The 14,040-nt window shown below is 36.2% G+C and overlaps 2 protein-coding genes across 2 annotated transcripts; one reads left to right on the top strand and one right to left on the bottom strand.

Annotated features, from left to right (window-relative positions):
* Positions 1–1,976: 1,976 nt before the first annotated feature.
* LOC145219771 (solute carrier family 2, facilitated glucose transporter member 5-like) lies at positions 1,977–8,323 on the bottom strand. Its single transcript, XM_080087082.1, has 10 exons — positions 8,145–8,323; positions 7,252–7,383; positions 6,186–6,453; positions 5,871–5,992; positions 5,271–5,441; positions 4,555–4,652; positions 3,931–4,102; positions 3,302–3,465; positions 2,478–2,622; positions 1,977–2,290 (listed from the first exon to the last, which is right to left on the bottom strand). The coding sequence occupies exons 1-10, from the start codon at positions 8,154–8,156 to the stop codon at positions 2,156–2,158; spliced, it is 1,419 nt and encodes a 472-aa protein (XP_079943208.1). The 5' UTR covers positions 8,157–8,323; the 3' UTR covers positions 1,977–2,155.
* Positions 8,324–10,307: 1,984 nt separating this feature from the next.
* LOC145217581 (actin, cytoplasmic-like) lies at positions 10,308–13,423 on the top strand. Its single transcript, XM_080084854.1, has 7 exons — positions 10,308–10,429; positions 10,506–10,715; positions 11,550–11,658; positions 11,729–11,890; positions 12,220–12,347; positions 12,751–12,934; positions 13,051–13,423. Exons 1-7 carry the CDS (start codon positions 10,322–10,324, stop codon positions 13,254–13,256), a joined length of 1,107 nt encoding a protein of 368 aa, XP_079940980.1. The 5' UTR covers positions 10,308–10,321; the 3' UTR covers positions 13,257–13,423.
* The last annotated feature ends 617 nt before the right edge of the window (positions 13,424–14,040 follow it).

Genomic DNA, 14,040 nt, shown 5'->3' with positions numbered 1-14,040 from the left:
GGATAACTATAATGCGATACTAAAGCGCAAATCGCAAATCTGCATGTGTTGTTATGACGTTTTTGTACAAATTCCTCAAGTCAATCTTTTGAATATTTATCAGGATAAATGGCTAAACAAAATCAAGGCCGAAAGTAACATTTAAAAACGACCCCACCTTGTGTGAGGTAATTGCTCATTGTTTGTTTCTACGCTCATTATTTTTTTTCTTCGTCCTAGGGTTGATTATGTGCCTTTATGTGTGTTTTTTCATGGCTTATCAGCTGTTTTACGTGTCCCAATTCTGTGTTTTTTTTTTGTCGCGTCGCTTGTTGTCACTTGCTAGTCGTGGTTTGCCTCTGTGCTTCGCAGGTGTTTAATTTGTAGAGTTATAATTTTTATAGAAGCTCAGACTAAAAAAAGTCTGAAGTCGTCCACCGTTTTTTATGTTCAGATATATATATTTTACGTAATAGCCTAAGCATCATCAGTATCTAAAAAAACAGCACTAAACTCGTATGCAAGTTAAATCGCAAACTAAAGTAGTAAAAACCTGTTGACAGTATACTTATAAGTTACAATTTCCAACTATTACGCAAATTCTCCAAACATATGTTAAACGCGTATTAAATTCCTGTGCTTTTTTAGTTTCAGGTCATCAGTTTTATGTCAGCGGAAATTTTATCATGTTCTGCCATCCAGCTATTCAAAGGAATATTTTGTACTTTTAGCTCCAAAAATAAGTGTACGACTGAATTGTGTCGGCAAAATATTAAAATATAGCAGTATTACCAAGCTGCGATAAAATGCAAACATGTACAAACATTCTGTAACAAGCTTTATAATAATGCAGCGCGTTTAATCAAGAGCCACCAATTGTGCCATCCACTTTCTTGCCCCCGATAACCTCTTTAACGTTGCAAAGCTAGTTCCGGATTGGTGATTGTTCAGTGCAAATATGTCGCTATGTGTTCTTTCACTAAGCGAAGTAAACTCAACTCAACAATAATTTAGAGCATATTTGCCTTAAATAGAGCGACCGCTAAGTGGTGCGACGGGGCGCACCGGGATAAGAAGGCTTTATGCGTTCGTTTTGTTGCTTAATTGTGTTTCAAAGTAAAATAAAAAATGTATGACAATTAATAAGCTATTGCTGCCAGGCATAGTATCAAGTTTAAAGAGCTCTTCTGGATTTACAACATTTAAGAACGAAATTGTCATAACATTGTCCACTAACTAACACACTTTTGTTCACCCATAAATATGCTCATGTTTCATTCGAATAATCACAGTTGGCATTATCCACAAATACTAAAACAGTGCACATATCAGCCACACACAAAATTAGCCATCGATTTTATTAACTGACAAATCAAGCAAATACCAATTTTCTTGAATACTAGATGATTTAAACGTCTTTGCTTTGGTCATTAAATTTTGTGCGTAGACAATTATCTTTTATTTCTTAACTGATATTTGCTGCTTCATTTTTTACAGTACAAAACTACCTGTAAAAAACAACACCATCTACACCTCACCTTAAACCCATCACGGCTATATAGACTTTCTTACCAGTACAACAACCGACAAGCACGTAAAATTGCTATACAACTACAAACACCAATTTTAATGCAACCGGTAACAGTACCCGAATATTTATTGTTACAAGAACAAATTAAGTACAAATTTACAGCGATATATGCAAGCATGTAAAAAGTTGTAATAAAATTTTCTTGTCGTGACTAAAATTTTCTTGTCGTGACTAGCAGACTAATTTGCGTTTTGGGAAATAACAAGTTTAGTTCACAATTTACCAAAAATAAAATAGTGGTTATTTATGACTATGGTTGTAATACGGTGTATGATACGATGTATAAGCATCTAGGGTGTATATGCATGTGTGTTATGATGAATTGAAAAGTCCAATATTATGTAGTTTTTCAATTGATTATGTTCTCCCATTTACGTACGCAATTATACAATGAAAGGCAGCTCAATAAAAAAAAAAAAAAAAACGATTCAATGAAAAAAGCGGGACCACGAAATTGAAACACAGGTGTGCGACCATACGGGGCGCTAAAAAAAAAAAAAAAACGGTGGCGCTCAAACACTAGTTTTTTAGTGATTTGATAGAGAACGGTGCCCTATGTAGAGGAGGAGAACCGTCTTTCTAAACTCACGATTGCTTAAAAAAATCCTGAATTTCTTCAGATGTTTTTCCGTTGATTTCAGGGAGGGATGTCAGAGTAAAAATAAGGTACAGGATCGTGGTGCCAATCCAGATTGAAAAAGCGTAAGGACCTAGATTTTCCTGTGTACAGCATAGAGTTAGTGATTAATAGATAATAGTATTGTAAAATGTTTAACAAACTTTTTATCGGAATCAAGTTTAAAAGTCTTCTGATAAAACACTCACTTTAAACGAAGTTTTCACTTGCAAGAAGATTTCATTAATGATGTAAGAATGATATAAAGGCAAAAAATGGTCTTTAATTTACCTGAAGGTAAGGCGGAACAAACCCGACGATCCATGACGTCAACCACAACACCATTGAACCAAAAGCAAATGCAGTGGGGCGTATCGGTTCAGTTGTGATCGCAGACAGAACAACCAGTACAGCTGGGTTCATAAAAGCACCAAATCTGCACAACATTTGTACAAGCTCTTTTTGGAAACGACTATAGATTTTACCGTATATGACAGGGATAGCCACTTAGAAACAATAATTTTTAGATCAAACGTCATAGGCTGCCCTTGTTTTACAATATGTTTGTTGTGGTGTTGTTTGGGTCGCTTAGCCATTTTTGCTTATTTCCTGTTTTGCTTGACGATTTGAAAATTAATACCCACATGAAGGCAAACAGAACAAAATGTTAACACGCCACTAAAACAAACATTTGCCAGAAAAGAGGTATCGTGTTCATATTTTACAACTAAAATAAAAGTAAGGTAAACATGCACAGGTACTGGGATGTGGAGTCAACCCTGAAGCGTTCATGCAGTCCAGACAGCGATCACAGCACACTCATGTACAAATCATACTACGTTTGCCAATTGCTGGCGTTCGAACCCACGACAGGCTAGATTTGTCTACTAGACTGTGGCTGGCCTAGTGGAGCTTGGGAGACCGGCTTGATGCGGTACAACGCCTTCACTGGCGTACTATGATTTAAAATCTATAACTTGATTTTCTTGGTACCACCAAAAAGATCTTTGACAATCACCAAGCAAAAAACACAGTTTTTGAGTCTAGAATGGTGTACAGTTGCAGTCCCTTTAGTATTGAAACGCTTTTATAACAATACCACTATATGTACTTACGCAATTAGAAACACAGCGACAGATATGACGGCGATTATTGGCATAACGGTTGGTGCATGTGGGTTTGTCACTTGACTAATTGTCAATACGATCAACGCAAAAATTATTGCTATGGTTGAACCGATGTGAACTTTATATCCTCCGTATCTCTCAATTATCTTGGTCTTAAAAAGCAAAATATTTGCAAAATATAAAATACAACAAGTTTAACTCTAATTAATTTTCTCCAATTTAATTTGGAACTACATTTCTATAGTAAAGAAACTACAAAAAAACAATACACAACGTTTGAAAAAAACAATATTTAGTAGTGACATAATGGTAAAATCGAAATAAAGACGTTTGTTTAAAAAGCTAATGTAGCGATTTATTTACTGTTTCCACTTTGCTTTTTTATACTGGTTTTATTACGATACTGAATATTTTTGTTTTACAGACACTGATGATGCTTATAAAAGCGAAATGCATTTGTTTAAAAAACAATAAAAATGCAACGAGTAAATTACTGTTTTTCTTTAAAATTTTCTGTTTAAAAATCTTTAATATTATTGCCAAATTTGAATGGAACTGTTGTTACACTCTAACAACAAAAACAAATAATAATGAACATCTCATCTTCAGGTATTTACCGCTGGAATGCAAATGGCCAATTGCAAAGCAAAAATTCCAATTGTAGCAAAAGTAACGGAATCACTACTAATACCCGCTTGAAGAAATACAACATCAGTGTAAAAGAAAAACTGATTGGCTCCTGTCAGCATGAAACCACCGAACAGTACTAGGACTGCAACGAACACTCTCCTGAAATTAAAAAAATACATTCAGTAAACGCTTGCAAAATATCGTTTAGATCTGATCACAACATTGAAAACACATCATAAGCGAACGCAGGGCACGATCGTTAAAAAAATATTTTTGCGCTGTCGACCTATGTACGGGATACAAGCTATAGATGACAAACGGTTTAAGGTTAACTAAAACGGTGTTCATAGGTCGACTCTAAAATACAGCTAATCAACGCATACAAAATATCGTTTAGATCTGATCATAACATCGAAAATGGAAGGCGTACATCAAATTTGTAACACCAAAGTTTAATCACAGAAACAGAATTTTGTTGAAAAATGTTTAAGCGCAAAAAAACCAACAGGATGCAAACTGTAGGTAAAATCCACGTTAAGTGTATTACAGTGCTTTCATGCAGAGATGCGTCACAAAAATAACCAAACAGTTTTACGTTTATATGATATTACCTGTATTGCCCTTTTTTGAGGATTTCTTTCAGACCAAGAACCTTTTCAGCCGTCTGTATTTCACTTTTCATAGAGCTGATTTCAGCTTTTATTGTAGCCTGCCAAAACAAAAACAACAATTATTCTTTTTTCTGACCTGCGTGGTTTGAAAAAAAAATTAAGTGAATGCAGGAACACATTCAAATAAAACAAACATAACGGCAAAATCGTGGTGAGTGAGTGCCCAGTCTTGTTATTACGTGTCCAAGTTTAAGATTGTGATAACATAAACCTCCTGGTGCTGAAGTGAGATTGTGTAAATCTATTTAGGTTCATTGGTTATTTTGTTATAACTTACGTAAAATGCTCCAAATGTATGTGTAAAGTTGGTGTTGTGATTATCAGAAAATTTGTGATGCTGTGAGTGTTACGACTACCATGGGTGATGTGAGGAGTGCAAAGTAAGATTTTTAAATCTAAAAGAGGTAAACTGAACAGTATACGACCTTCCAACACAGAGAGCATGCTCGTTGACAATTACTGTTTTGTGCAAATATAAGAGTAGAAACCGTTTCCAACTAATCGAATCAGTCAATGACTTAATTTGAATACGGAACCGAAGATGCCATTGGGTGAATTATGGAATTCTCTGCGTATATTCATTGACTGATTTTGTTGCTTGAAACTGATTTTCCATTCTCGGTTAAAATTACAAAACCTACAAAACCATTTCACACCTCATCGCTCCTCCGAAGTTTTTGAAGCACTTTTGTGGTTTTCTCGAATTTTCCCTCTCTAATCAGATAGAACGGAGTTTCAGGAAACCAGATACTTGTTATGAGGTAAATAACAGAAGGCAAAGCAGCAATGGAAATCACTATAGGCCATAAGTGAGCATTTCCTAAACCCTGAAAATAATAAAAGATAAGAGGACTGTTCCTTCTAATGGGTTTCATGTACAGGTTTATGCATTATGTTTTATTCTGAATTTAAAAAGTCCTAAATTCGCTTCAAATAAAAAAAGAAAACGCGTGTCTCGGAACGACCCGAGATTTTTCTACCCTATACACCCTGCCATATGGGAATGCTTGGTTACCGGCTGATTCGGTATGACGCCTTCAATAGGCGTTGCGTGTTGTGATAAATTGTAACTGATAGGTTAAGGTCAACAATTTGTCAAATTTGCAATACAGTATAGTAAATACAAGTGTTTACCTGTTATGTTTAATTAGGGCTAGCTTGGTGTTCATATATGTTGTTTCTTGGTATTTATTTCTAATTAACTTTCAAGAAACGGACTTTTGTAAGCTTGTCTATGTCACTTTAATTGAGTTTACCTTTGGGTGAGCAACACAGACCGCTGCTGTTAAGGCGAAAACAGCTGAAACCACGGTTATTGTTTGCCAAAATGAATCTTTGTTTCTGGCACTAACTTCAGCTGTCACCATTGGAATCAAACCTATAAGTCATTAAATGTCAAACATCCAACACACAGACAAGCCAAAAGTGAAACGCGGACTTACAGACATACGGGTTCCAAAAAACCTTTAAAATTGTTTTTAAATAGTATTTATAAACATGCGCACTGAAATTTAAAAGACTCACGCAGTCATTGCACGGGTAAAACACAAAACAAAAAGTAATGTTCGTACTATACCAAATTCCAATAGGTACCCCAACAACCAGCCTTCCAACAATAATGGCCTCAAAAGATCCGGTTAGACCGCCAACCAAACATATAATTGCAACACCAATAATGTTGAGAAAATGGGCTACTTGGAGTAGGTGTTTTCGTGAAAGGATCAAAAGCAGGAACCTGTTACTTGTCCCGCCGATAAACGCACCAACCACAAGAAAGGTTATCGTGAGTGTGAGAAGTAAAAGCCATGTCTCGTTTGGCAATGGAACGCCGTTTCGACTCTGCAAGCAAAATCATAGTTTTTTAAATCAATGGTCAATGATAGCATCACGCAGGTATAATCAGGATATCCATTTATCTTTTGTCGTTAGTTTCAAGTGTTGTTACGTTTGAGAATATTGGTGACAGGGATACTACAAAGTAGATTTTAGCACTTCGTTTAGCAAATGAGAGGAAGACTTTTTTTTCTCGTAAGTCCTGCTGGTATCATGTTTGTACTTATTTGGAAAAACAGTGAGGAAGTGCCAAATCCAAATTACCGACTTGTTTGTGCAAACAAAAGTGGAGAAAACGCAGCGGAGCGTGCAACGCAGTCTCTGACATTCTACACTTGTGACGTGCAAAACCACAAATGAGTTTTTTTGACAACTGCAATGCAGTCAACGATTTCGCTTGCACGACATTTGCACGATGCCTACCAGAAATTGCACATTCTATTATAAATATTTGTCAACGTGCTTTGTAAGAGTAACGAATGCTATGAAAACGTCTTTTCTAAATGGCCAGTAATGGAAGCACTAAAACTTTCTTTGCCTGATGCACTCTTAACAAATAGATTGTTACAATTCCATGCACTTATGTAAAGGGTGTGCTAATAAACCCGCATTATAGACATATGACAGGCATTAAATGGAATCGTATGTTAGAAAAACACAAATGTAAATAGCCATTTTTCAAAGGAACATATGTACATTGGTGATTTAGATAGAGTACAAGTGATTATAGATATGTTACCATATACACAACGTAATTGTAAGCAGGATTGTTTGTTTCTGAAAAAAAAAAACTCATATACTTACCAGGTATGTATCGTTATAAACTTGTTGCAAAGCGGGAACCATTGGGCCGAGCACAACAAAGTGGTAGCCTACGGGGGAAAAACTCATTGTGGTGGTGAAGAATAAAACCACGGAGCAATATCGAGAGTTTTCCTGCAAAAACTTTCATTGTAATTAGTCATGCACAATTTTAAAACGTTTTGGTAGATTTTATATTTCGACAGTGAATTTTATTTGGTTGGCTTTAAAGCTTTTTCTACTTTCGTGAACAAATTAATGACGGAAACTGTTTAGATCAGACGACAAAAATGTGAGAACTTTTTTTCTCTAAAAATTTCTGGATTCCAAACATTATCTGACCCCCTTTGAAACAGTAATAATATCTAGAATCCAGATAGACACCAATTTGTATAAAAAACATAGATCTAACATGCAATCATGATAATGGTTGTTACCTTAAAAGCAAAAATATACTCTTAGACTCCAATAGGCTGTGGTGCCGCCCATGGGCTGCAGGCGCCCGGTCGTAGGGGCCTGCACCAGAGCGAGACATTTGGGCGGCTGGGCCCCATTCCTAACGTGATAACTTGCTGACAACGCTTCGTTAAACATTTAATTTCCTTGAGTGACAAGAATATTTATAATGCGCCTTTGAAACTCGACCTAATTGTTGAGTTGAAGGTGATTTGAAACCGTTTGTAAATTTGTAAAATGTTGTGTGATAATTTCGGAATCATGCCGCTATAAGTGTCGGATATAAACTATTTTACAACTAGATTCCTTAATCGTTGATTGCTACCCGCTATAGAATGGGATCTGATTTTATACAGTCGTTGTAACCTTGACAAAGTCTACGAACGTAAAGTGCGTTAATTCAAATCAAATCTAATTAGTATACAAGTTTTATCACTTACTGGTTCCGTCATTTTGATGTAGACTTGTCTGTTGTTTCCAATATGCGACCCAAAAGGAGAACTTGAACCGCCTGGATGCAATCGCTCGAAATCGCTCGTGAAATGAAAAGTTTCCGAAAGAAGGGATTTTTTCTTCAAATACTCGAAACATAGTCTGTCAGTGGGTGGTTTTGCGGCACGTAGGTAAATTGGTAACCGTAAATATACAAACGATCATGCTGCAAGGGATTTAGTGTAGTTAAAATTTCCTACTGCATTTCGCAGGAGTTGCATATAGTTGTACCTTCCTATGTTTGCCGCACAACTAAGTAAATGAATAAAGAACACATATTTTATTACCATAAGTAAACTGCAAAAAATCTTTTCAGTATTTGGGTTCGTTACCATCCAAACAACTTAGCAGGAGCATATCATATAACTATATGATTATAATCTATAACAAACTATTCATTGGTACGCTTATTAAAACAAATGGCATTATTTAGTAAACGCTGCATATACGCTTCGTAGTAAGGATCACCACTTCGACCGTATCAGCTATGATGAACATATTCATACTCGGATCAGTCCTGGCACAGGATCCCCTACTACGAAGCTGACATGTGCAGCCTACAAGACAGGCAATGGTGCTTGTGATTCGACTCTGTCGAAAGTTCGAATCCCAACACAGGCTAGATTTTTCTAGCCTGAGCCTTGCCATATGGAAATGCTTGGGAGACCAGTTGATTCGGTACACGCCTTTAATAGACCTATCGATATGTATGCCGTGGTCGCTGCATCGACGCTTCACGACTTATCCCAGTATGAATATGTTCATCTTATCTAAGTTTAGATTTGAAATGAGATAGTCATATAAAGTTAACTTTAAATTGTTCAATACATACGCATCACATCGCAAAAAAGATTTTGCAATCTTATTAACACAAAAACGACCATAATGTAAGCTGTGCAATGGCAACAAATACAACTTTCTGTATTAGCCAACCGAACACGCAAGCTAACGGAAGTAATAGCGAAGCCTAATGTTTTCTTTGTTATTTTTAGTGCACGAGTTCGGCATGATAAAGCGAACTTAGCAAAAAACAACTCAAATATACTTGAATGTTGTTTTGATTGAATGGTAAAAATAAATAATAGATCATATATGACATAATACGCCAGCCTGGAAGAATTAAACGTATCTTGACGGTTATCCAAGTACTCTCACACTGCATGACAAGGACGAGAAACATCTAACCAAATTAATAAGCTATACAGGCTTGGTGGTTAACCCACCAAAAGTCGAATCACAAGCACAGCCATTTCGACCATTGTTCAAGTAAGATAAACACGCATTTATAATTTGGATCAGCAATGAATCTTTTCACTGTGTCATGACCCTTTGAGTCAAGACTTATGATGGCGACAAAGAGTTATAATTATGAGAATTCTTCCGTCCTTGTCACAGGCGGGCTAGCAGCATAATAGCATGGTAAAACGATATAATCTAATTTATACGTGTTTTCGTAAGTCAATAATAGGTTTGTTTGATGCTGCACTCTGCTGTCCAGAGGGCGGAAACAACCTAAATATATCATATGTTCGACCTGTCGCGAATAACTGATGGTTTAAAAAACTTTGTGACCATATATAGTAGCGCAACGCCCTTATTTGTTTGCGCTGCAAACAATCGTGCACATTTTTGCTGAAGTTAGAAAGTTCACAGGAAACAGATAATTTGTATTTTGAAAGAGCGTATCCGTTACAAATACAGATGTATTTTCGAAAAACGGGACAACTATCTGTTCAGAATGGACACAAGTACTGAAATTGCAGGGATTAAAAAGGAGTTTTGTACTTCAAGTTCTGTACCGCTATATTTGTGGCATACTTAAAAGCAATATTAATCAGTTAGTTTAATGACTTGTTAGCTTTCAAAACGGAAAATGTTAAATATTTTCTCCACAAATCTAAAACTATTAAAGATGATTTCGTGGGTGAAAATCGTCATTGTTAAGAAGAGTTTTCAGAGAGGGTAAAAAGCAGGCGACTTTCGCAGTCAGTTTAGGTATAATGTCGCTCGCTTATGGCCAAGAAATACTTTGTATAACAGCAACAAAATTCTTCTAACGTGATTATTCCAAAAAACATGCATATTTTTTTGTTCATTTTGCCTAAAAGTTGACCAATACCTAGAAATGTCGATCATTATTGACAATGGCTCAGGTATATGTAAAGCTGGATTTGCAGGTGATGATGCACCAAAGACTGCGTTTCCATCTATTGTAGGAAGCCCAAGACAAAATGTATGTTGTGTTTTTGATTTTGTGTGACACCTATTTCAAATTCAGTCTCGTTTTGCAAAATAAACTGTTTTACCAGGACTTCAGGCAGGCACGAACGGAGGGGTACATCGGCGATGAAGCTCAGAAAATACGTGGAAGGCTCCTTATTAATCATCCAATTGAGCACGGTCACATTACCAACTGGGAAGACATGGAGAAAATATGGAGCCATGTGTTCTATAGTGAACTGCGTGTTGACCCCCAGCAATATCCAATTTTCCTCACTGAGGCCCCGTTATATTCGGAAGTTAATGCTTTCGCTTTGTAAACAAACCACCTAAACATATTTTACAAAAAGAATGCAAACTAACCTGTGGTAAATATCTTGTCTGGTGTATCAATTTTTTAAGCCCACACTGAACTCACTACAAAATTGACACAATCGGAAAATATTAAGGTTGCAAATTCAAACATCTTGGTGGACTTCACAAAAAGAGTAAGTTTTTGAAAATATATTTGACTGTTTTTGCCTAGACCATGGGTTCCCAAACTTTTTTGGTCTGTGGCCCAACTGTCTATTTTAATAGCGATTCGTGGCCCACCACGTGCTGTAAATTTGGGCACAAAAATGAAAAATTAAGTCAAAAACAGGCGAAATGGTTTCAAGTAATTTGTTTTTAATGAGATATATGCGGAAATTTAGCCACATTTGCGGCTATTATTTAGTAAATTTCACTAAATATTTCTGAAAAGTTAGCTAGTTCAAGAAATGGCTACTTTTCAATCCCTCTACTCAAATACCTGACTACTCACCCACTTTGAACTGCTATCTCCCACCCACCAGCTAAAACCCATTGTTAGGAGACAATGACATTTCTTGCTAAATAATTATGGCTTTGCAAATAATATGTTTTTCAAAACAAAGCGTCTAATTCTAATATCTACTGTATAACAAAACAGTAGAATCTGTTCAAATGGCTCTGTGGCCCACTAAAAATGTCTTTGTGGACCAGAACTGGGCCATGGCCCACAGTTTGGGAACCACTGGCCTAAACTGACTCCGTTTTTTAAAAGATACTGCTTATTTAAATTTACAGAAAGCAAGCACTGTTTTTTAACTAAAAATCGTTCTGCTTTGCAGGTAAACCGAGAGAAAATGGCTCAAGTTATGTTCGAGACATTTGGAACATCTAAAACGTACATTGGTTTGCAGCCTGTTCTTGTTCTTTACGCCTCAGGACGAACCACAGGTATGTGTCTGGAGCGGTGTTTTGGGGACAGTTTAAAAGTATACGAAACAAACATGTTAACATTTTATAGGCTTAGTTGTGGACAGTGGTGAGGGGGTGTCGCATGCTGTTCCTATTTTGGATGGATACGCCATGCCTCACACCATCAACCGGATAAATTTCGCTGGTCGCGACTTGACTGATCATCTCGTAAAACTTCTCATGAAGACAGGGTATTCATTTCCGCAGCCCGGTATAAAAACATTTATCCCAGCTACTATGAGCTAAATAAGTGAATAGCAGAATGGCGCGCGTAAATTAAAAAATGAAAACCTTCAGGGTACCAAGAGACCGACACCTTATTTTCCTTGTTTTGTTTAAATATATCGAAAGCCTCACTTAGATTGTTAAGATTAAATGTAAACGCTGTGTGGAAGAAAAAATTAGTGATTTGTGACTAAGACAGTATACGCATTTTTAATTGTTTTTCCGTATTTTTTAACGGCATATTACTCTCTCTTAAGGATTGAAAAATAAACGTTTCACAGTGTTATAACTGTGATATTACTGTACTGTGAACAGCTATGCGTGAATTCGTGAGACATATGAAAGAAACATTGTCCTACGTTGCTCTGGACTTTCAACAAGAAATGCAAACAGCTTCCGCCAGTAGTTTTGGCGAGAAACTCTACGAGCTTCCAGACGGTCAGGTAATTGTAAACAAAAAATAGCCAGTTTTGCAGCAACAGGTACAAGATGAACAAAACCATCTCTATAAAAATCTAACTGCGTCCACACTTGGGTTAAATCTTCAGAATTTGAGTTATTCTCTTCACAACAGGGTGTTGTGATAGTAACGAAGTACTGACATCAAATTACGGTATAAATCAAAATTACGGTATAAATTATTTATACCATTTTAAAAATATTATGTATGCTTAGATAAAAACTACTCGTTGACTTGCATTAACTAGTAAAACGCCCTTTTAAGGAACTCAGATCAAAAACAAACGATATAGAGTACAGCATAATTGTTTTTTCTTATTTTAAAACATAAAATATAACTCAAAAAAAGACCACCCGTTGTCACATCCATATCAAATACCTTTTTAGGTGGTTCATATGGGGAGCGAACGATTTCAATGTCCAGAAGCTCTGTTTCATCCAGGTTTGGCCGATATGGATTGTCAAGGTAACCATAAAATTGGTTGCGTCTCCATCGAAAAGTCCGAGGCTGATTTACGCAGAGATTTGTTCGCCAACACTGTGCTTGCCGGGGGTAGCACAATGTTCCCAGGTTTGTATATCATTCACTTGACACAAACTAGTTGTTTTAAAACACGATACCCAAAAAATGTAAAATGGACATTTGTGACAATTTTATTCAAATAACTTTGTTTGACAAATATCCAGGCTTTGCTGAACGTTTGGAAAAAGAGATGTCTGCCCATGCTCCAGGCAATATGAAGATTAAGGTCGCTGCTCATCCTAAGCGGAAACACTCTGTATGGCTTGGTGGTTCGATCCTAGCAACTATCTCCTCGTTTCAATCGATGTGGGTCACAAAAGAAGAGTATAACGATTCTGGACCCAGCATTGTACATCGCAAATGCTTTTAGGCTGATCATTTGCCACATTGCTCGACAGGCATACTTAAACTTTTCCTATATTCCATCGTTTTGCACCGAGTGATTTTGCTCTTTGTAACCTGTTTTCACATTTAGCATTATATTTGACAAAACAACGATCGTCAATAAGAATGCTACTTGTCAGATACTGCTCACAACATTAATTCTTATCATATAGAAACGTAGTTTATCTGTACATTTTCTATTTCCAATAACATATATCAGTTTTATTTATTGTGTTTCTTTTATCAACATTACCCTGTATATTACAGTTAAATAGCATACACACAGAATGCTCTTTAAATAAACGTTTTTTTCGTTAGGAGTTGAGTTGTGTGGATAGTTTACTGGAAGATGATGGGTTGCTAATTACTTTGAAAACAATCACTAAGTTTAAAAGTGTCATAGATTTCGTTGTTTATGGTTTTGCATGATCTTATCTTTAAAGTTGCAAATGAAAAAAATTGTTTTTTGAAAGACATTTTTTGCATCGTTCGACATAGTGTCGTAGTACCGTTATTAGAATTTTGTATTAGTTGCAAGTTACAATAGTCAAGCTTGCAGAAAAGGTAAATCCGCAAACAAGGTGTAAGCTAATAACAACTTAACAGCCTAATTGTCACAAGCAAAAAACCAAGACTCACAGCAAGAAAAAAAAAATTTAAATTTTCGCAATAACGATGTGTGACACTGCAAAAGAACGTAGGTAAATGGGTGAAACATACTTGTGTTACGTATATATTCGTTCGCAAGTAGTAGTTGTGACGGTTTCGCA

The sequence above is a fragment of the Phallusia mammillata genome, chromosome 3 (assembly GCF_965637545.1).
Source record: "Phallusia mammillata chromosome 3, kaPhaMamm4.hap1.1, whole genome shotgun sequence".
NCBI classification, from domain to species: domain Eukaryota; kingdom Metazoa; phylum Chordata; class Ascidiacea; order Phlebobranchia; family Ascidiidae; genus Phallusia; species Phallusia mammillata.
This window is presented reverse-complemented; position numbering and strand designations above follow the sequence as displayed.